Here is a 22,735-nt window from a genome sequence, read left to right on the forward strand (position 1 = left end):
AATTAACAATACCTATTGCTTACTGCCAGCTGTGGGAATTTAACTACTAGAGTACCAGCTCTTATCAATTACAAATGTGTACCTATATAAATAAGTGTAATAAATGAAGGAAAAAATATTTTATTATTGTATAAATATTTTTTGTTGATTGGAAAAAGGTAATAGCGCAGAGTGGTTCTCTACTAATGTTCTGTGGCTAAAGTTATACCTACTTTTGCCTACAATATTGTCATAGAAATGGTGGATATTGACCTCACCTATTAACACGAGTTAGCAATCAAGTTAATTATTTATATCTGTGGTAAAGAGTAATATTATGATTTAAATATTTAATGATTGAACTATAGAAGATATAGTACAAATTAGGTAGGTATATACAATATATTATAGGAAATGAAAAAAAAAATAGTGAATAGTGTTGTTTTAGTACTATATATAATAGTTGAAGAACTTGGCAAAAACTTCAAATTCACCTATGCATGACTCACTAACAATTTGGGAATTCACGTATGTTTTTTTTAAATATTTCTATACTTGATAGGTATAAGTACTTATGAATTATTAGTTATTTAAAAATCTTAAATACAAATACATAATATATCGTTAAGTAAAATATTATATAGTTATTATTTTAATATTATTGAATAATGATTATAATATATATATGTAGGTACCTACGTTAACGTTTATTAGACAGAAAATAAATGTATTATACAGTTTAATAAAAGTTTATATTTTATTCGTAACTCGTTTATGTGTGTATATTATTACGAGTACTTTTGTCTTTTGCACATGCGCTAGTTTGGGTTTTTGTTTTATTTGTTTTTAGTTATGAAAAGTGGGAACATACCTATATACTCATTAAACAAATTGTTTCTAGCCTCTAGGTTAGGTTAGGTTATATAACTGCACAAGTGTTTAGATATAAGCATTTTGCACTTTTAATATTTATGGCTACCTAATATATATATAGTATATTATTATGTAAAAGTATAGTATATACTTAAACATAATATTATATTTTTATTTAGAAATTTCATGATTTTTATAATATGGTAAATATTTTATTAAAATATAATGTACTCGAGTTTGATTCAAAGTTAAAAGTTAATAGAATTGGCTACATCGTAAAAACAATACAAAAGTATACAGTATACACGCGTGGCGCAGAGTGGGCGTGTGGGGCGTGTAAATAGTAAAAAAAAAATCATATTGTTTATTGTCCGGTAAACATTGCGCACTGTGGATGCCAAAAGACGGTCGGCGGCCGCGCACGGATGAGTATTATTTTTAAACATATAAATATATAATATAATAATACTCTATAATATAATTGAAAATGTAGAGCTCGGCGCGCGCGCGTCGCCGTGCCGAGATCGAGGACCGCGGCCGCCGCCGACACGAACGCGGTCGAGCGGGCGGCCGCATCGCGGTCGTTGTCGTCGTCGTGCGCGGCGCGCGAAAAGGGTTTGTCGTCGTCGGCTTTGATTTTATTATTTTGGCGCGTGCTGACCATCTGCCATCTACGGCGGCCACCACCGTATTACAGTTGGCCACCGTCGAGCGGCCCAAGGTCGCCGCCACGTCATTTACGTATTTTCGCCTCCTCCGCGTCCGCGCCCACGTCTTTTTCCCACCACGACCAGCCGGCCGATGACTGCCCGACGCCGTCGCTGCCGCCACCGCCGTGGCCGAGCCGTTGCGGCGGTGTCACGTTTCCAAGACGCGTTTCGCTCGTGCGTTATTCCACTGCAGCAGCTCTCATCGCGGCCGACGAGCGTGATTAGAGAAACGATCGCGTTCACCGCCGCGCTGCTTCGACGTAATAATAATAAAATCATCACCGCGCGTGACAGAAGTACGGCGATTGCGGGGTCCGTCGGTTATTATGCATTGTGGTCGTGATGGAACAAGTGGTCGCGCTCGTTTACAACAACGGCCCGGAACAGCAACAGCCACCGAGTCCCGTTGTTCCGCCGCCGCAGCAGCAACAGCAGCCGAGGACGGCGGAAGACGAAGACGGCGAGGACCGCAGCGGTGCCGCGTTCTTCTGTAATACCGAATACAGGTCAGTGCGGTTATATAACATTATGGAATGTCATAACTCATAAGTATTGCATTACGCGTTTCAAGTGTTTGGTTTAGAGTCCGACCTGACCGACGACCGAGTGACCCGTGAGGACGCGGTCACTTGCGGCGGGTCTCGTACTTTCGCAGAGCTGATGGTTCGACGAGTTCCTCGACTGTTATATATATAATATATTGGTATAGTAGAGGTATACAGCTTACCTACTGTTCTTGTAGCTAAGGCATTGTAAAACTCCGTGAACCATATTCTGATATTATAATATTATGCTCGTGGTGGACGATTTTAAATATTAATTCGGCTTCGTATTGGCAATTGGCATCATGTGACATGTACACAGCCGCACAGACAGCCAGACAGGTGTACGCACCTACCTGTTTATTATATACGGTGGTACGACCGTATAAACACCGTCATGACGTACCTTATTTGTTGTAATATTATTATTATATTATTATGTTTCCGTCGTGTGTTCGAAGACCACCGGGGACAAGACGTAGTCGTCAGTCGCGAAATTGTTGCTGTGTATTCTGACGTAGTCCCCGATATATTAAATTCACGACTTTCGGATCGTCCCACGCTGTAATATTATGTTAACCGCCGCGCAGCCTAGTCATTCGAACACACGCGTGTTGTATATGTATATATTATTATGATGCTACAATATTATAATAGTGTGTTCCTATTTCTTTTCCACTTTACGCCTCCACCCATAAATACTTAATAAAACCGCGACGTATTTATACACTCATTTCAATAAAATAAAAGTGTATAATATCCTAAGTACCTACTGCACAACAGATATATGCATGCACATTTTTTAACCGGATATAAATTAAAACCAAGTGATTGTAAATATTTTGACAGAACTTGTTACATCAATCCAATAGGGTAGAAGATTATTCTACGATTTAATAAACGATATTATTTTTTTTGTAGTTTTGTTTATCTACTGCACATGATATTATTATATCGATAAAAATCTGTTTGATCATGATGTATTGTGCAATGTGTATGTTATTTGTTATCATATAGGTTCAAATATTTGATTCAGATTTGTGTTTTAGTTCATAAATAATATGCCTAGGATACCTATATAAGAAATTAAGAAACAAAAATATATATTTACAGTGTTGGGTAGTAACATATCTAACGCAATTTATAAATTATTGCAACGAAATTACTTTTACAGTAACGCTTTAGTAATTGCATTATATTTTATTTAAATCAACGCAATTGTAACGAAATTACTTTTTAAAAGTAATTTCTATAGATAACGTGTTATTTTTCACGTTATTTAAATAAGTTATGAATGTAGACCACGTGACAACAAACTACAGGGGCTAGGATATACAAGAAAAATTAAAAATCAATACAATTTATTTACGATTCCGAAAGTCTTATATAATAATCAACAATATTAACTATTAAAGATCCCAGGAATTAATACTATAATACAATTTATACAGTAGTTATAATAGTATTCCTACTACTCATTACCTATAGTCGTTATAGACAGATTTTGTAATTCATTTTTGAAAAAGTAACTTTATTTGTAACGCACTACTTTTTGAATTTAAAAGTGACGTTACGTGATAAAATTAATATCGGGTAACACGAATGTAATTTAAACAAAAATATTTAATGTATGGAGTAACGTAATTTTATTACTTTTCAAAAGTAATTTACCCAACACTGCATATTTACTCATAAACTCCTAAATTACTAAGCATATGGAAATGTGCAAAAATACTTGAAACAGTTAACCTACACAAATGTTATACGATTAGTGATTACTTTAAAACTATTAGAGTAATAATAATATGTTCTGACTTTATGAGTCATTGTAGTATTGTATGGAGGAAATTGGCAAATTTAAATACGTAGGTGTTATTACATTAATAATTAATCGCATTTTGATTAAAATTATGACGATTATTGAAATAATACATAACTTGAGGCGTTAAGAAAAATAATACTCACAATGACTGTATGAAAAAAGTTGGTACCTATCTATATACAATGTTTTTTAAATTACAACTTTAATTTCAATGTCCATTAGTTATAGGTACATAAAATCTTTCAAAGTAGAGTTTTGTTATTATAATTATATTACTATTTACTATAGAATATAGAGTATAGGTTATTTATTTATTTTTTATTTTTAACAAATATAGATACCTACAATAGTGATTTTATAGGTGTACCATAGATTAGAAACTAAATACATTGAACATTTGCAAGATAATTTATAATTCATATGTCACACATAGAGCGTATTATTTTAGCGTAATTTTATGATATAAACGAGACATTTTGATATTTTGTGTTGTTTTCATATTTTAGTTCCATTTTATAATGCCGTTTGAGACTTTGTATATTTGTAATTTTTTATTTACATATCCAGTCAAATTCTTTAAACTTATATATTATGTAAAATTAAATTTAGTTACTATAGCTCAACTAATTTTTATAATACTGCAGTTTATGACGATACAACCCGAACTGTTGGTCATCAAAAATAGTGACCTAGCCAACATATTTTGTTGAATATATGAATCAGAATGCATCTTATTAATTTCACTTAACTACGTAACATCAAAAGTTGTCTCATTATATTTTTCATTTTTGTTAAAGTTAAATATTAAATTAATAAATCACGGTTACCTACAATAATGTCAGTTAGAAATTTTAACTTTATGGAAATTTCAAAGATTTGAGAATTTTTAATACAATAGGTAAATAATTTGATATAGATTAAGTAATAATTACAAACATAATGTTTACAGAAAAATAAACTAACGATTTGTGACATTTATATTTGTCAATTTAAGTTATAAAATCCATTTAGCTTTATATCTTAGACCATATGGCATATAATTTAATTTATATTTATTTATACACTGATGAAAATACGACTATAGGTATTGCATAATTTTTTATTTGGCGTGTACCTACATTCGCATATTTATTAGTTTATTACTATATAAATAATATAAAATGTACTTGTAGTGTGCATATAAACAAAACGATTAATTTTGTTTTATTTTGTATTTTGCATGAAATTTAAAATGATTCATTAGCTTTAGACTAAAACAATACATTTTCATTCACGATTAATGTCCATTATAATTGATAAGAAGCATGCACAAAATGTATTAAACGTCAAACTTGGGAACCTAAATCGTTTATTTGTATAAATGTGATATGTATAGTTACAAGTTCTCTTGATTTATTCATCTGAATCACAAAATAAAGTCTGTTGGCCATTTTTAGTACCTCAAAAAGAAATTCTATAGTGAATAGAACTTCTTTTTGAGAATATCTTGATTGTATTATATTTTATAGGACCTATACCTAAATGGCTGAATGTATCCATTTCATCTACACGGACATAAATAATTATTGAATAACTTTATTACACCATGGTTAAGTTTATTAATTATTGATCACTATAGGGCTGCGTTGGATTTCGGTGCATTTTGTACTATTTTTCTAAGTTATATATACATGATATTTATTAATTATTAGTAATTTTATAACATAATATACGTTTCATGTATTTTGAATAAGAATAAGAAATTTTCATTTTTAAAATTGATTGACAAGGTATTGTTTTAGATCATTTTAGGGGTTGTAAGGCATTTAAATCTAAAATCCAGTTTTAAATTTTATTTTAAGATTTTTACTTTAAAAAGTTTCTTTGTAACATGCTAACAAGGTTTTTATTTAACCAAATATTATTAATTGTTATTTTTCGAACGCATCCGTACGAGTTAAAATTGAGATTAAGAGTGGAGATGGAAAATTAAATAAGAATAATTCTCTTTTCAGATTAAAAGTCCACGTAAGAGACTTGAAATTTTGAAGTCCTGCAAAACTTTTTTTTAAATTTAATAAAAAAATATTTTTGTTTTAAACTTTATTAAAACTTGTTTAAAGTAAAACAATTTATAGGTGCATTATTTTGAACTTTTAGGGCAGAAAAACCATTTTTAAGGGCATTACATTCCCAGCCTTATTGATCGTAGTTCATAATAATAATTATATTTTTCTTAAATATAATACCTATTAGGCTCAGCGCTACCATAAATTATTATTTTTCTTTCTTAAATTAAAGGAAGAAACAATTTATTTATGAAATATTTAAGTTTATTCATTATTGATATTAAATTATATTATTTGTTGACATTGATAATAGTATTAGTTAAGATATCTGAAATATAGATCATCTCATTTTAACTAAAAATATAAATTGTATTTTTTGTATTTATCTAAACACCATTTTAAATTAATTTTCCAAAGATTTTTGAAATATATATATATTTATTTTCTATTAAGCCTATAACTACTATTGCAAAAATATAATTTTGGAAATAGTTCAAAATTCGTCAATGTATGCAATGTTAATTAAATATAACATCGTACTGCATATTATTTATTATGCCATAACTATTTTAATGTCATGTTTAAAAACATCACATCATTAAAGAGAGCATTTTGTATTTTCTAGTACGTACAATGATGTATATATAACTTATATAAGTACATAGTTAAGTTTGCTTGTCTAGTTGTCTGTTGTTAAGTACACTGAACAGATAATTTTGTGGCTTTAATTCAAATAATAGTTTTAAATTAATGTGGGGCGTAGGTACAGGGTACCTCAAAATTAAAATAAAAAAAAAAATAAAATAAGTACAATGATATAATATGACATACCTATATAACAGTATAGCAGTATATTTTAGGTCTTACGTAATACGAGTACCTATATCAATCTGTAAGATGCCTTATACTAAAATAAATTATTATATTATACTTATAAATTATAATATTATATACATTATACATTATACTTTAAAATAATATGTATGTTATAAACTACCCTATAACTAGTTAGTTCTAACTTACTATTATACATATATAACCATATAAGAAGTTACAAAAATGTTTATTTTACAGTTTTATCCATTACAACTATCAAACAAATAGTTATGTGCAATATGACGTCAAACCACAAAATGATATTACATTACAAGAAGGGTTTCAGGACGATTTATCTCAAAGTTCATTCAGCAACGACACTCCGCCGGACCAGTCGGATACTAAAAGACATTATTGTGAATTCACTGGGTGCAAAAGAACGTACAGCACCGTGGGAAATCTCCGTACTCATATGAAGACACACAAAGGTGTGTAAATATTAGAAGATAAGTGCTAAACAAAATGTATTATATGAGTTAAATAGAAAAATATTTATTTAGTATCTATCTATATATATTAATTTAATATTTATTGTACACAAATGTACAATATTATAGGCGTATTATGCTACAATATAGTACGTGGTACATAATCAATGTTTATTGAAGTAAATTATTTTTAAATTTAGAAGCCAATATTTCACTTTATAGGTAATTAAAAAATTGTATTTTGCAAAATTATTCGCTACCTTTCTAACAAATAATTATTTTTATTAAATCAACTTAATATATTATATAATATTATAATAATATGTTGGATCATAGTACCGACATCACCAGATTTTAAAAAAATTATTAAAATTTACTATCATAATTCATAATATATATTCTATACGGTTGTCTTGCGTCCATGATTTTTTTTACAATTGCCAACTATAATGTTAAATTTATAAAAGTAACTCGTGTAGTTAGGTTATCATCATTTGAATACTTATAGAGTGGTGCAATGGACCTTTTGTTTTAATTCCTAATGTATAGTTTTTTAGGAAGTTTAAAAGTTTAAAATGTTTATGTTTTAGACAATTATGCAGCACTTTTATAAACCATAAATTAAACTCTGATGGTTAAAAATGTAATTATATTTTTATTTTAATAAATTCACAAAATATTGCAAAAGAATGTGGAGCGTGGAGGAATATAAAAAAAAACAATTTTATTCATATTTCGATAAAACAAACCCCAATATCAGAACAATTTTTTCAATACAGTGTATATCATTAAAGTTTCAATTTTTAATTTACATTATACATTATACATTAATACATTGCAATGAACTGTTTGAATATTCATTGTTAGGTGAATACCGGTTCAAGTGTAACATAATTGACTGCGGTAAACCGTTTTTGACGTCATATAGTTTGAAAATCCATGAACGTGTGCATACAAAACAAAAACCATTTGTTTGCACCAAGGAGGAATGTCAAAAAGCCTTTAACACCGTTTACAGGTAAAGATTTCGATTATCTCATTCAACTTATATCAGTAATCTTTTAGAAATATGATGGACCTACGGTTGTTTGTAGTACAGGCTACGAGCTCATCAACGCTTGCACACTGGTGACACTTTTGACTGTATACAAGCAGGCTGCGGCAAGTGTTTTACGACTTTTAGTGATCTAAAGAAGCATTATAGAACGCACACCCAAGAACGACCATACAAGTAATATACAAATATAAAATACCTATTATAATGTACAAATTAAGATTTTAGGTATGTCATAATATTACAATAACTATATAACTAATAAGTATATAGATTACAAGTTACGACACTGATTTCTATATTCCTGTAAAAGATAGGATTATTCAAAACAATTTTTTACCTTATAGCTCACATAATATTACGACTTACGTAGAAAGCTATGAACAACAATCTTGAACAAATGAACATATGTACGTCATAATTATGCGTCCGTTTATTGTCATGATTTTTAGATGCGCAGAAGAAGGATGCGGTCGAGCGTTTACGGCCAGCCATCATCTGAAAACGCATAAGCGGACGCATTCGGCCGACAAACTGTACACGTGTGACCGACCGAATTGCAACAAGTCGTTCCCGGGAAAGGCTAGTCTTAAAACACACCAGCGGAGTCATGATATTTGGGACGAGTCCGAGACCCTGTCAGATTTCGCCGATGACTTGCTACAGCATTTCGACAGCGAAACCAACAGCACAACTTCCGAATTCTTAAAATACCAAAGTACGTACTTTTCGATTGTTAGAACCAGTGGCGCAACCGGGTTGGATTTTCGTAGGGGTTGAGGTATGAATTTCAAAAAGATTTATCAATAGCTATTTGGGTTTTATAAGTTAAATCTAGGTGAAGTGCATACGTTGTATATGGACATGGGTTGCCATATAAATTATGTAACCATGTGTCGCGTGGAATTCGAAAGAAAATAATCCCAAATATTGGGAAGGAATGGTGCCCCCTCCCCATCACCACCTTAATTGCGCCGCTATATTTAGAACAGTTCACACTATAATAACCCGCTAAGATCTAATATTATTGATACAACTTCAGGCCAACTAGTCATACCGCTGTCGAAGGCCAACATCGAAGCCCTAAAGCGATGCGAAACGGCCGAAGTGGAGGTGGATGCATACCTTTCAGGCATCGCGATACGGACATTCACAGGAGCGGGCCCGGATTCAAGCACGGCTACCGTGCAAAAGATGATTCTGGCCGAGCCAGACGATGACATGCCAGTCAAGCTGTCGGTTGAGTGTAACGTTGACGTGCAGAAAGTCGGTCAGGACGCTAACGGCACGATCAGCTTGTGCGTGATGGACAACGGCGAGTTGATGTCCAGCCTACTGATGATGCCGGTGATCAACGGCGCCAGTTACGAGACGGTGACGGAAGACGACTCGAGCCAGCCGCCGCCCATGTCCATAGCCACAGAGACGGTGCAGGAACTGCAGTTCGTCGACGAGCCCGTCCGGCAGACAGTGACGGCCGTCGAGGAGTCGGACGCCGAATCGGCGGGGGCGGCAGCCGTCGAACTCATACCGTTCGACGACATCCTGGTATCCAAACCGGACACGGATTTCGCTGTTTGCGAACCGCACCACGTGGTCACCACCGACGAGCCGCTGCAAGTGGCAGAAGAGTTTAGCGTCGAGGAGCTCATACTTAGCTTGGCCGATGACGGAGATCACTGTCTCGACAGTTCGGTCGCTTCACTCATGGTGAGCCCACAGCTGGAAGTGTTCGAACCCACATTTCCTGTACCGGCTCCCAGCCTCCCGCTGCAACAGCAGGTGATCGAACCAACTTTTTCGCCGGACGGTAACTGCAACAGTTCCGCAGACGCCGCTACCGCCGCCACGACAGTCGCCGGTCACCCGACCGCGTCTTGTTCGCTGACCGTGGCCTGCAACACCCGCAAACAGCTCAGGAAGGTTCTCGAACACAGACGGCCCGCGAGCATATCGCACTGAAGCCCGACGCGATGCATCGGAGACTATGTGTCGGGTCGCATATTATACGATCATTAAGCATTTAATGAGTCAATAGTGAGTCCCTTAAACATTATTTAGCGTCCTGAAATATATTATTATAATTTAGTGTTATATGCATCTCCACACAAACGTATTATTTTAAGTTATGGTGCGATTATTTAAAATCGTATAATATCCGCTAGAAAATGACCGTTTATTTTTTACAACAAATTATTTATTGTCTATTTTTGTTACTAAATTAATTGTATGTTTTTTTTTTTACTCGTTTATTATGTTTTTCATAGAATTGCCTGAAAAAAAAAACTATATTCAAATGTTATATTATATTAGGGACTTCGGTTGACTGTATCGAAAAGAAACATTTAGCCCAGTACGTTATACTCAGCATGAATTTTTATTTGATATCTCTATAGCATTTATGATTTAACTTTATTACATTCATCTCTTAACCCATTCAATTTCTGTATTTTAACGTGTAATAAGCTGTGATTCGGTAACATTTTTTTAGTACATTCTTTACTATATATTCGTTGTGATTTTACACATTTTTGATAATACGTAGGTAGATAACTTTATATTATTTATACATATTCAATTATTACATATACGGTATACCTACAACCTAATACTATAAGAAGGTTTTTAGTGTAGTTTAGGATAAGTTCTAAAAATATTATAGGATAGGTCTGATATAATTTCACTCTAACTACTCAATGAAATTAATGATTTACTTACTTCTGCATTTATATTCTAGTTTAATTTGAATATCATCTCCTTAGCATATATTAATACTATATATCGTATACACTGTACACTATACAGTATACATCATATAGGTACCTATAGTAACATAACTATAATACTTTAAACTTTAAAGATACGGTTCCGGGACACTATTGGCATGACATAAATACATATACTATATTATAACTCTAACATAATAATGCTTATATAATATATTATATCTATATGTAATCTATTTTGAAAAATTATTTCATACTGTCAACTTTGTACGACTAACCATGTAATATACATTTTTGACGTTTAATACATAAAATAAACTTAATGTAGCAAGTAATCAAAATCGGGACCGAGCTTACTATTATTTATAACCTCGAGTAGGCTTATTCTACTACAGTGCCAAATTATTTTTACCGGAATTTAACTCACCCAAAACGAAAGTGATACATTAGTTTTGAACTCATTACTTTTTTTATTTTAATTATTGTTTAAAGAGAAAGTTTGTTATTTTTGTGTATTCATAAATGTATTTTTGTAGTCATACAAAATAATGTTGTAATTTTGTATTTCTGATATTTAATAGATATGTAGTCTACGTATTTTATCGTAGACGGATAATACCTCGCTCATTTGATTCATGTTTTTGTTTATACTTCATTTCAACGTGTATATTAATTGTTGTTTCGTAATAAACAATATTGAGTTACATTGTCACATTGATAACATTTTTAATATTTTATACATTGTTGTATAGGTATAGTATAATAATGAATAGGGTTTATCGGTTTATGCGCTATATAAGTTATAACGACGATCTGGTCATGAAATATATTATTTTTATTAAATATTTATTATTATTAACTAAAATATTACCCGGGCCGGTTTATGCCACATAGACATAATTTTATTATTTCTGAATATTTTCTTAATCTTTCGTATTGTTATTTTACTTTAAACGATTGTATGGGAAAAAAATAAGCTGTTATATACATTATATTATGGTGTGTATTTGGTAGCGAAAAACTAAAAACGTTCGAATTTTAAAAGAAAATTATACTTTTTATTATTATTTTAATACATTTATAAAGGTTATACGCACTAACGCACTTATCGTATATTCTTCGATAGGTTGTTGAATTAAAAGTATTATCAGTGCTCGTAATATTGTAGCTTCAGTTTTTACTTTGAATGATTGCATTGCAGCTATACTTATCGATAGTAGGTATAACAGATATAGCTACTGTATTGATACGAGTTACAGTACAAAATACTTAAAATACGAATACATTACGCTACACACCAAAAACTTTTGCTCGAATTATAAGAAGAAAAGTGTTTTAGTTAAAATTATTTAACATTTTATATTTTTGACAACAATCGATCCTAAAAATTAAATTTAATATCCACGAATATGCACGGGAGGAGGGTGGGATATACGGGTCAGAGACAGAAACCGGAGTAAGGGTAACCCCGTTGTATGATGGTGAAATGGATTTGAGGATTATTCTTTACCATATAGCGATTAAACAACAATAATGAATATTCTTTATTATTGAGCAAGCCGTTCTCAAAAATAATGGTATATTATATTCAACAACAACAACAAAATAAAAAAACAAGTTAGTTAATATAGTATATACTAATATAATATAATATTTCAGACTCGTATGTATAGTAAATTGGAACAACGACAGTATTATAGACATCATCAAATTATATTATTATTTATTATTATTTTTAAATAATATATTTTATCATGCGTAACATCAAAATAAATTTATAGTACCTAATAATACTAATTCAATAAAATGGTATTTGTCACGATGAAATGACGAACGTTACATAACGTCATATTGTGTTATACTATTTATAAATATATTATACTATATTACAAGTAGATTAAAACATTATGATGGGAAGAAAAATATATCATTAGCGAGACACCAATGTAGGTATTATAATATTATTAACCCAACATGGAAAATAATATAACAACGTTTCTGTTCGCAGAACACAATGTCATTATGCATCATAAGATTAAGTTTTAAATATAATATAATAATTTGGAGAGGGCGAGAAGAGGAAAAAAAATATTATATTACAATTATTTTTACCTACCTACCTATATTTTAATAGTTGATAATAATTCGAAATAACCGTATTCATTGAAAAATATTATAAAAAATATATACTGCAGGTATATAATAATAATATAACATAAACGATATTATAATATACGCAATAACAATCGATATAACATAATCCATATCAAATATACGTTTTAAGTAGGTATAAGGTGGCGAACGAATTACAATCAAAATAAAGTCTTTCAGTGGGGTGGCAGCCACGTCATCGTCGCGGCCGGGAATAGGTCTCTGAGCTTGTCGTTGAGCTCGTCGTCCGGCACGACGGACAGGCCCTCGCATGACCTGGCCACCTTCTTGCAACACTTCAGGTACTCTTGAATGGTCTTGATGGTCGCGCGGGCCGTGCCCGTCTCGGACGGCGACGACGACGCAGGCCTGCGGGCGAACTGCTGCTGTTGCTGCTGCTGCGACGGCCGGACGCCAGTCCGGGGCAATTGCCGAGGCGACGGCACAAACGGGAACACCCGGACCCAGTCGCCCTCCGAATCGGCGGGCCTGCTCCAGTCCCGACCGTTGCCCCACACCGGCGATGAAAACGGAGAGTTGCACAGGTCGGCGGCGGCCGCTGCTTGCGCCGTGGTCGCGCCGCGCTGCTTGCCCGGACCGTACAGCGTTGATTGACGCGCGGACGACTGTGACTGCGCCGTCGACGTCACTGGCGCCGTACCGTCCTTCTTCGAAGCGTTGATGTTGTTGACATTGTTGTTGTTGTTGTTGGCGGCGGCGGCGTTGTTGTTGTTCGTCTTGCGTTTAGACTTCCACTTTTCCGTGGCCGCGGCGGCCAACGCGGTCGGCCGTCCGTCGCCGAACCTTGGACCCGACGCCGACCGGCACGCCATCCGGAACAGCGACAAACCGGTGTTGCACATCGGCAGCCCGAGCAGGTCGAACATGTCGTGCAACAGCGGCCTTTTCACCCGATTGTCCACGTCGCAATCGTTGCCCAACGCCGGACTCAGGTTCACCTGCAATAAGCGTTTTTTTTTTCTCGTTAAAACAGTCAGTGACTGTCGCAACACAATATTTTATGACAGTAATGTGTTGTAATATGTCTTAAGCTACACCTCTTAGCCGATAATATAAATTTGAAATTATGTAATTTCTAAGATATCCCGATAATAGCGTTTTGTTTTTTGAATCCATCAAATACCTGTTAGATAGGTACCTGCAATCTGCAGCAATTAACAATCATCGTCCGCCAATTGGTATACGATTCTACCAATTCCAGTGTGTTGGTTATATATGTCAATTATTATGTTTTTCACAACCTTCGGAATTTGGGATCTCTATAATTGCAGACCGCAGTGTATAATAATTGTCGTTTCGAGATTCAAAAGTATTAGTCTAATAATAGTCTAAGTAGAGCAAACGAACTGCAGTTTTTAAAGGAAACACATATACCTATTATTATTTAAACGAAAAGCGTCGGAGCCAATGTTACGCGTGCTTAATTTCCTCGTGTCTAGCGTCAATGAAGTTGTGCGGAATAGCCACCATAAAAAAGATAAACGGGAAAATTACGAATAATAAAATACAAAGTAAATGTAATTATGGCAGTAATAGTGTTCGTTATACAGTCCAGGGTGTATGTTTGAAGTTTTTTTTTCTTATCGAATTAATTTTACCGAGCAACAATAAATTATTAGAGCTTAAATTATTTTAGTTCCAAACGAAGTCTCAGAACTAAATGCAAATACATATGGGTCACTAAATAAGTGATAATACTTAATTGTACAATACAAATAATTAAATGGACGCAATATCAAATATAAAAATACTAGGGATATTTAATTTTCATATTTTATAACATGTCTCGGTTTATATTTTTTATTAATATGAAGTTTTCCCGATATGGTCATCTGAACTTAATGATATTATGATATGTTTTTTTTGACGTTTTATAATAATAGATCAAATTCAAAATATCTATGTTATACTAATAACTAATAACTATTAATATTTATATATTTTAAATATTGGTAGTGATGTCGTACGCGATCTACCCAAATAGGCGATCTACCGGTTATTCCGAATTTCCGAATTTCCAAATTATCTTGATAATTTACGACTATTTATTTATACGTTTATATGACTTCCCTTTTATAGTTCAATTAATACGATAAGATAAAATATACGATAGCCTGACGTCCAGATACATCGCCGTCTCTACTACGCCGAAACTACTACCCGTTTTCTACTCGTTAGACAATAGTAAATAATATTGCATTTTTTAATATTTCATTATGAGTTCAAGAATCGGACATTTTTATCGTAATATTATTTGTGACGAACAAACATGTGCGAATTATTTAAAAAGCAAACAGTTGTTACCTCAAAATGAAAACAACATTTTTAGTTTAAGGTATTTTATAAAAACCTAAAATCATAATAATTTATATAATTATGATATTATTATTATTATTATTAAATTAAAATTTTTTTATAAATAGTTAAGTATGTGATTGGTTATGACATTATTATATTTTAAGTAAGATATAAAGAAAATACGGAAATTAAATACTATTTTTAGTGGATTTGGGTAGATCACGCACTACTTGAAAACAAGTTTGGTAGATCGCGTACGACATCACTACCTAAATATTTAATAAGTTAAAAGTTCGAGTAATATTATATAAACCATATCCATTTTGAATAAGTGGTAGTAAAATAGTGTTTTTGTCACGCCTGCACCGATAGTTTAGTTTTCGATGACGGTTGAAGCGTTGGAAAGCGATGTTTTTCAGCGGGCGATAAAGTGGGAATCCTCAAAAGTACCGGGCGGTAAAGTGGAATTCCCCAAAAGTACCGGGCGGTAAAATGGAAATCCCCAAGAGTACTGAGCTCAGATATCACGGGTATTCTCTGAACAAACAGACACAAATCTATATTGCGGTCCTCATAAAACATAAACTTTTGGTTACATCTTATATTCATAATATTATTATAACCTCCTTGCATGACGCGTAAACATTTTTCTTTCATGAAATTGTTTTCCTATAATAATTTGGTAATTATCCCCGCATAATGCATTACCTTTGCCTTAATTACATTTTTTTATTCTTATTTTATTTTAATATAATAATTATTATTTATACTGAAATCTATACCACGGTCCTTACAAAACATATGCTTTTTGGTTACATATTTTATTCATATTATAACCTCCATGCATGACGCTTAAAATAAATAAAACCAAATCGTTTCCTTCATGAAATATTGTTTTCGTAGAATAGTCAGGTTGTTGCATAGATCCTAGCCTGAATTACCTTTGCCGTGATGGCGCGAACAATGAACGCAGAGGCGTGACAAAAAATAGTATGCGTGGCTCGTGCGGGAAGACAATTTCAGTCTTGGGCGAAACACGGTCTAACACGTCGCCCGCGACTGAAATAGCTCACTTCCCGCCCTTGCCACACAATATACTATTACGATTAACAAAAAATAACTTCAAATTAATCTGCTGTCATTCTCAAATATTTTAAACTTGATTCTGCTCGAATTATTCGAGATTATCAAATTAAAAATCAAACTTACTATTTTCTCGAATTTTAAACTGTTTGAGTTTCTTAAAATTCGATGTGTTCGAACTTCAAACCTTGGAAAAATTCGATAATCCATTCCGGATATTAGGTTAATTATTACGACATTGTTGACATACCTCTAGAAGCCAGGGCTTTAGATCAGAATCGACCAGTATGTCAAAACCGTACAACTCGAAACAATTTGACGTGCTCGGTATGCCTGTGCATTGGCTGGCCAACGTAAGGCTGACGAGAACCGATATCTTTTGCCACAACAGCCAATCGTTGACTCCGGCTTGGCGTATATGCTGTCGGAGCTGTTGGAGCGTCCACTTGCATCCTGTAGTGCAGACGAAAAAACGTGAGTTATAATATTATAATGATAGTTGACATGAACTAAAAAAAAAACTTTTAAAACTAAAATATATGTCATGCTTAAATATAGGGACATAGGGATATAAATTTATAATTAATGCAATAGTTCAGATACCTATGTAGCATACAATAGTTCAAATGATAACCAGTTGTCCCGAAAAAATATATGTCTCAACTCTCACGCTAAAACAAAATAATATTAACCCCAATGCAGTTGTAGTATAATAATTAGGTACCAAGTCCAATTTTCTCTTTGGTTTCCGAATAATTCGGGCCCAACTTGTTGATCGAACTGTTGGTTAGGTGCGCAAAGTGGTTGTCCAGGTTATTCAGCGAATACTTGTCGGTACTGAACCGGGTCAGTCCCTCCCTGTAGACGTATATGGTGAGTGGATGGAAAGACGGCACCAGCACGTACAACCGCAGATCGTATTTGTATCCGCCGATGAGCATAGGATTCTTCACGTACCTCTGGACCACGATGTTGGTGTCATAAACGAGCTCGCCGATTTGCTTTAAACAATATAATGATATAATATAAGCTATTATAACTTATAAGTGCAACGAAACGACGCTAAACTGTGGTATTTGTTGGGTTAACCACGATATTATTTTGGTCTTGCTGTCTAATTTTAATATTATTATATTGCATGTATACGGATCGAGTATTTTTTTCAGTATAGCCAGTATAGGATCGTATATAATATTATAAAATAATGTCCCCAAAATATGTTTGTATAAAATAACCTCCAAAACTATACAGACTCGATTTACATGCAGTTAGCAGTTATATAAGAATAATATTGTAGATAATTTTTCAAAAAAGGCTATATAAGGACGACAAACTCCTCCCCCAGGAAAAGTGAACTGTAAAATAGGATGTCAACTGTGGCGCCATCTGTAAAGTTTTACCACTTTTTTTTTTATAAGAACCAATTCACCACTTAGGTGGAGTCGGGTTTTAAGTAAAGCCTGTTTTTTTCAAAAGACATTTTTTCCAAATGCATTTTTATCCCGAGTAATAGCCGCGTAGTCGAGTACGGCGAAGGTAGTTATTTATAATATATATTTTATATTATACACATGATATTATAATACATACCGAAATCAAAGATATGCCTTTTCCTTGACTTTGGCCAACCGGTTTACATATCCAAATCGACTTCTCGCCGACGTCAGTGTCATGACTACATTCGGCAGCTAATTTTGTATACTCTAGCGGTAGGTTGTAAGAGTCTGGGCTGATAGTTCATGTCAAGGAAGGGGACAAAACCATAAAAATATAAAAAGTATTTAAGTTAAAGTATATAGTATTAACTCGACATAAAAAAACTTATTATATATGAAAATCAACTCTACTATAGGACGGTTTCCGTGATGTCGCGACATAATATAGGAAGAATACGCATTACACTATGACTATAGTCCATAAATAGGTTTTAGTTTCCCTACCCGATGGAACAATTTAGATAAAAATATGTTATCAGGGGGACCGGCGTTTTTTTCTGCCCTTTGTAATGGAAATAACCAGTCACAAGTTTTATGACCGTTTAACACGTCACGGCGAAATAAAACTGTTCTATTGCACTATGTACAGGGGCCTAAAATATAACTTGTATTATGTATTGTGTATAGGTTAGGTACCTTTCATAATATTACATGTGCCGTTTATGAAGAAATGTATAAACAAACACCTGAATACGGATCGCGTGTGTGAAGCGTGGGGATGATAACGCCCACCCCTATCTGGGTAATTTTTCCCAATTGAAGAAACCACCCTAACCACTTGACAGACACATATAATTACATATATTAGGTAGTTAATGATTATGTTACCAGTGAATAACCAATGGATACCAAATACAAAACATTATTGCTATATTAGGTATTTGCTACTTATACATAGTTCATATATTGTTATTGTATTGCAATGGTTTTTTTTTTGTTAGGTCTCTCAGTTAGAAATGCCTATAACCGATTATAATTATACAATTTCTAATTTAACTTTCCTCGATAATTGGGTGTGGACTCCTACAAGTCTTCTACATAATACAGAGAAACCTCACAATTGCGGACACTATAATATAGGGGAATTAAAATGTGCCTGTTTACTGCGCTTAGGGGTATTTCTTACGTTTATTTATGCCGGGGAATTTAGAACTGTCCTATTTTGAGAGTGAACTCTCTACTAAGGGGTGTTCGTAGACAGGGGTTTCACTGTATTGCGTTTAAAACAAAACTGTTAATTTATATATTCAGGCCGTTGTATTTATGTAATAAATACTTGACCCTCAATGGAAAATTCTCTGATTCGATGAGAGATGACTAATTACATTTTAAGACATACTTAAACTTAAACACATTGGTGGCTTTAGAAAACATTCACTTCTCAACACTCTGTAATATACCTATACTGGTCCTACTGTATAATTAGACATTATAGTATTATGATATCATGACCCATTTTATTTATTTATGAAAACTTTCCATGTCAGTAGCTTTTAGTCACGACATATTACAAAGGTACTTGCATATTTATATACTCACGCTTACAACTATGGTATGGTATGCTGCATACGCCATAATATAGTATGTAGAATGCAGATATGTTAATATTTTACATACAATTATTGCATTTTATTTATACGGGCACATAGCTAATTATTTTTAACTTCTAAAAAGCATAATAGGTATACTAAGCTGTTACATAACATTGATTTATTTTTTATAGCCTCCTCTAAGTTTTATACTCTCTTAAGCTTCAGTGTAATTAATAGTAAAAAATTACAGATTAAAGTTTCATATATCATTTTAAAATAATAACTAAATTAATAATCACTGAGTAAAATATTAAAACATAGATAGTAAAATTATTTACTGTATTATTATATATTTATATTGTAATAAAATAACTTAATTTAATATCGTGGTATATTATGTTCTTAGATAATATGTTAATTTATCATTCACATGATTATGACTAAATTATGAATAAAAAAAATATTGTACTAAAACTACCGTTGAAAAATTCACAATTTCACGCATGGTTTAATCAGGTTAATTACATAAATGAATAAATTAAAAAATCATTAACTCAAGTCTTTTTCAAAAAATAAAATAAAATAGGGTTTTCACAAATAAGCTCATTGCACTCTACTTTCAGTCAGATTTATAACCAGAATAACCCTCCAATAGGAAGTAGGAACTATGGGCTTTTTAGTTTTTACATAGTAATATAGGGGTAAGTAGGTATATAAAATAAACTGTTATGTATTAAACGACACAGTGTTCATTTTCGTGTTTTTATATCGTATCACCCCATATAAAAACACAATGTTAACATTATTATTTTGAATTTCGTTTTTAATACACGAGGCGTATCTCATATGCAATGCGAACACTTGCGTGCATACAGTAATTGTATCAATACCTACCGATTATATTGTATATTATTTGCTCTTAGATTATTTTTTTTATATTATTCTTATTATTATTATTGTTTGTATTTTTACCTCGTAAAAATCATTTCAATATTTTCATACAAATCAAACTCTTTGAATGCCCATTACCTGAACCCGAACAGCGAAGTGCCGAATATATTCTTCATGCATTTCAAATACCGCCACAAATTGTCCTTCCGGCATAATGCTGATCCACTGGGTATGTGGTTGTTGAACTAATAGACAGTAAAAGCAATAACACACACTATTATTACGAATATACGTACATTGACATTCGAGTATTGCGTTTAGTTAAAAATAATAATTGTATTCATGCCGAATACATTGTAACCGTTATATTTAATTGTATGCCTCAGTCCCCAAGTGGAAACAATATTATAAATGTACATATATTTACATACGTAAATATAAATCGATTATTATAAAATTAAAGTCTCAAGTGTTGGAAATATGTTTTATAATAAATAAGCATTTTTAGATTTTCGTACACACGAACATTTGAAAATATATTTAAACACAGTTAAATCCAATGCGACTAAAAATATACCTACATGGTACCTATTTAAATGTGTACCAATTTAATTTAACATAATATTATTAATAATTATTTTTAATCAATTCAATTATTAACCGTGTAATTTTAGGTAAAATTTTTGAACAAAAAAAAAAACGTTATATTAATTACAATATACATAAAAATGCTTACTAGAATTAAGTATACTATAGTTAGGTGCACTAAAATTGTATTTTTAAAAATACTACAAAAACTCGTTAATATTAATTTTATTTATCAAAGGTACTTTCTCTTCATACAATCGATAAACTTATAAATCGTATAGATCTAGTGAGAAGTGAGATATGCATTAGTTTCAAACACGTGCGAATTTTATGAATGAACTCAAAACTGTAACAAGTTAAATACAATTTCTTTTAGGTATTTAAAAAAAAATTCACTCAGCAATAATAATAATAATTTTATACAGGTATTTTTTTTCGTCAATCACGTGAGTAAACGTGATGAACAATTTTTTTTTAAACAGTTATCACAGTAGCGATGTATTAATGTATCACACCGTCATAATATAAAATAAAAATATAATGTGCGACAGCGACACACAAAAAAGATTTTATTTTTTTTTTGGTTCGAACGCCGTATTACATAATTAATTATATATATTATACACTAAATACAGGCACAATCACCAAGAACAGTTTACAGTGGATAATTTTGAAGAAAAAAATACTACGATCACGACGTTTAACGATATTGTCAATTATGTCAACTGTCGTTTAGGAAGATTAATGTAAATTGGAGGACTGTTATACAATATTATATATATCTACCTATTACGTCAAGCAACGTAGAAAACCTGAAAATTCTGCGCCTGACATTTTTGACCAGTAAGAATAATAACATTTTTTGTATTTGATTGACGAGGCGGTAGTGTATAATAATTATAATATTATAATGCCTGGTTCATGGCGGGTCAACGCACGTGTACGTTTTAATAACAAAATTAAATATTATAGTATAATATTATACTTGCATATAACTTCATTAGGTATACTGTCAAGTTGTAATTAATATATATATAATATATTATAATATGTCCTATATTAATATTTTTTACTTTGCTCATAATATAATATGTAATATATATATATATATATTATTATGTATGTATATTGTACATGTACTTTGTGTATGAACAGAATCCGCATCGTTTAGTTTTTGGCGCAGAGACGTCAAAGACAGCTGCGTTCAATCGATGCGTTAAAAACAAATATATATATTACCTCGGGAATCAGGTCAACTTACGCGATCTCTTGACAATGTGTGGCGGCGAATAACATTCACACACATCATACAAGAAATAATTTACAAAAACACACGCACACTTTGTATACCATATATACCGAACATACCTGCCATATTTTCTGCTGTTTATAGTGCGACAATGAGAATCCAGTCGATTTCCACCACAGATTCCAATACTCGTCCGCCGGCACCGACCACGCGGAGTCTCCGCTCTTAGTACCATCGTATTCCTTCCAGCCGCGTTCTTGACACACCTGTGAGCGACAGAGCAGAAAAAAAAATGATAATAATTACACAATGGGATAAAAAATTATAAAAATATTACACGGGATAATCGTATATAATCCGATTATTTA

General features: G+C 32.4%; 2 protein-coding genes across 14 annotated transcripts in view; one reads left to right on the forward strand and one right to left on the reverse strand.

The window, feature by feature from the left end:
* Positions 1-1,444: 1,444 nt before the first annotated feature.
* LOC132943349 (zinc finger protein 76-like) lies at positions 1,445-11,770 on the forward strand. The gene is made up of 6 exons (XM_061012312.1): positions 1,445-2,068; positions 7,049-7,278; positions 8,146-8,296; positions 8,378-8,509; positions 8,785-9,050; positions 9,375-11,770. The coding sequence occupies exons 1-6, from the start codon at positions 1,905-1,907 to the stop codon at positions 10,292-10,294; spliced, it is 1,863 nt and encodes a 620-aa protein (XP_060868295.1). The 5' UTR covers positions 1,445-1,904; the 3' UTR covers positions 10,295-11,770.
* Positions 11,771-12,764: 994 nt separating this feature from the next.
* The window catches only part of LOC132943219 (probable tubulin polyglutamylase TTLL2), a 28,985-nt gene continuing 19,014 nt past the window's right edge, over positions 12,765-22,735 (reverse strand). For all 13 annotated transcript variants that reach the window (XM_061012107.1, XM_061012103.1, XM_061012100.1 and 10 more), the window contains 6 exons: positions 22,487-22,633; positions 20,669-20,775; positions 18,202-18,340; positions 17,336-17,612; positions 16,862-17,064; positions 12,765-14,168 (listed from right to left, as the gene is read on the reverse strand). In XM_061012107.1, coding sequence (XP_060868090.1) covers positions 13,386-14,168; positions 16,862-17,064; positions 17,336-17,612; positions 18,202-18,340; positions 20,669-20,775; positions 22,487-22,633 — 1,656 coding nt within the window. In that variant the 3' untranslated portion in view covers positions 12,765-13,385. The remainder of the gene's footprint in view (positions 14,169-16,861; positions 17,065-17,335; positions 17,613-18,201; positions 18,341-20,668; positions 20,776-22,486; positions 22,634-22,735) is intronic.

This window comes from Metopolophium dirhodum, chromosome 4 (assembly GCF_019925205.1).
Source record: "Metopolophium dirhodum isolate CAU chromosome 4, ASM1992520v1, whole genome shotgun sequence".
Taxonomy (NCBI): domain Eukaryota; kingdom Metazoa; phylum Arthropoda; class Insecta; order Hemiptera; family Aphididae; genus Metopolophium; species Metopolophium dirhodum.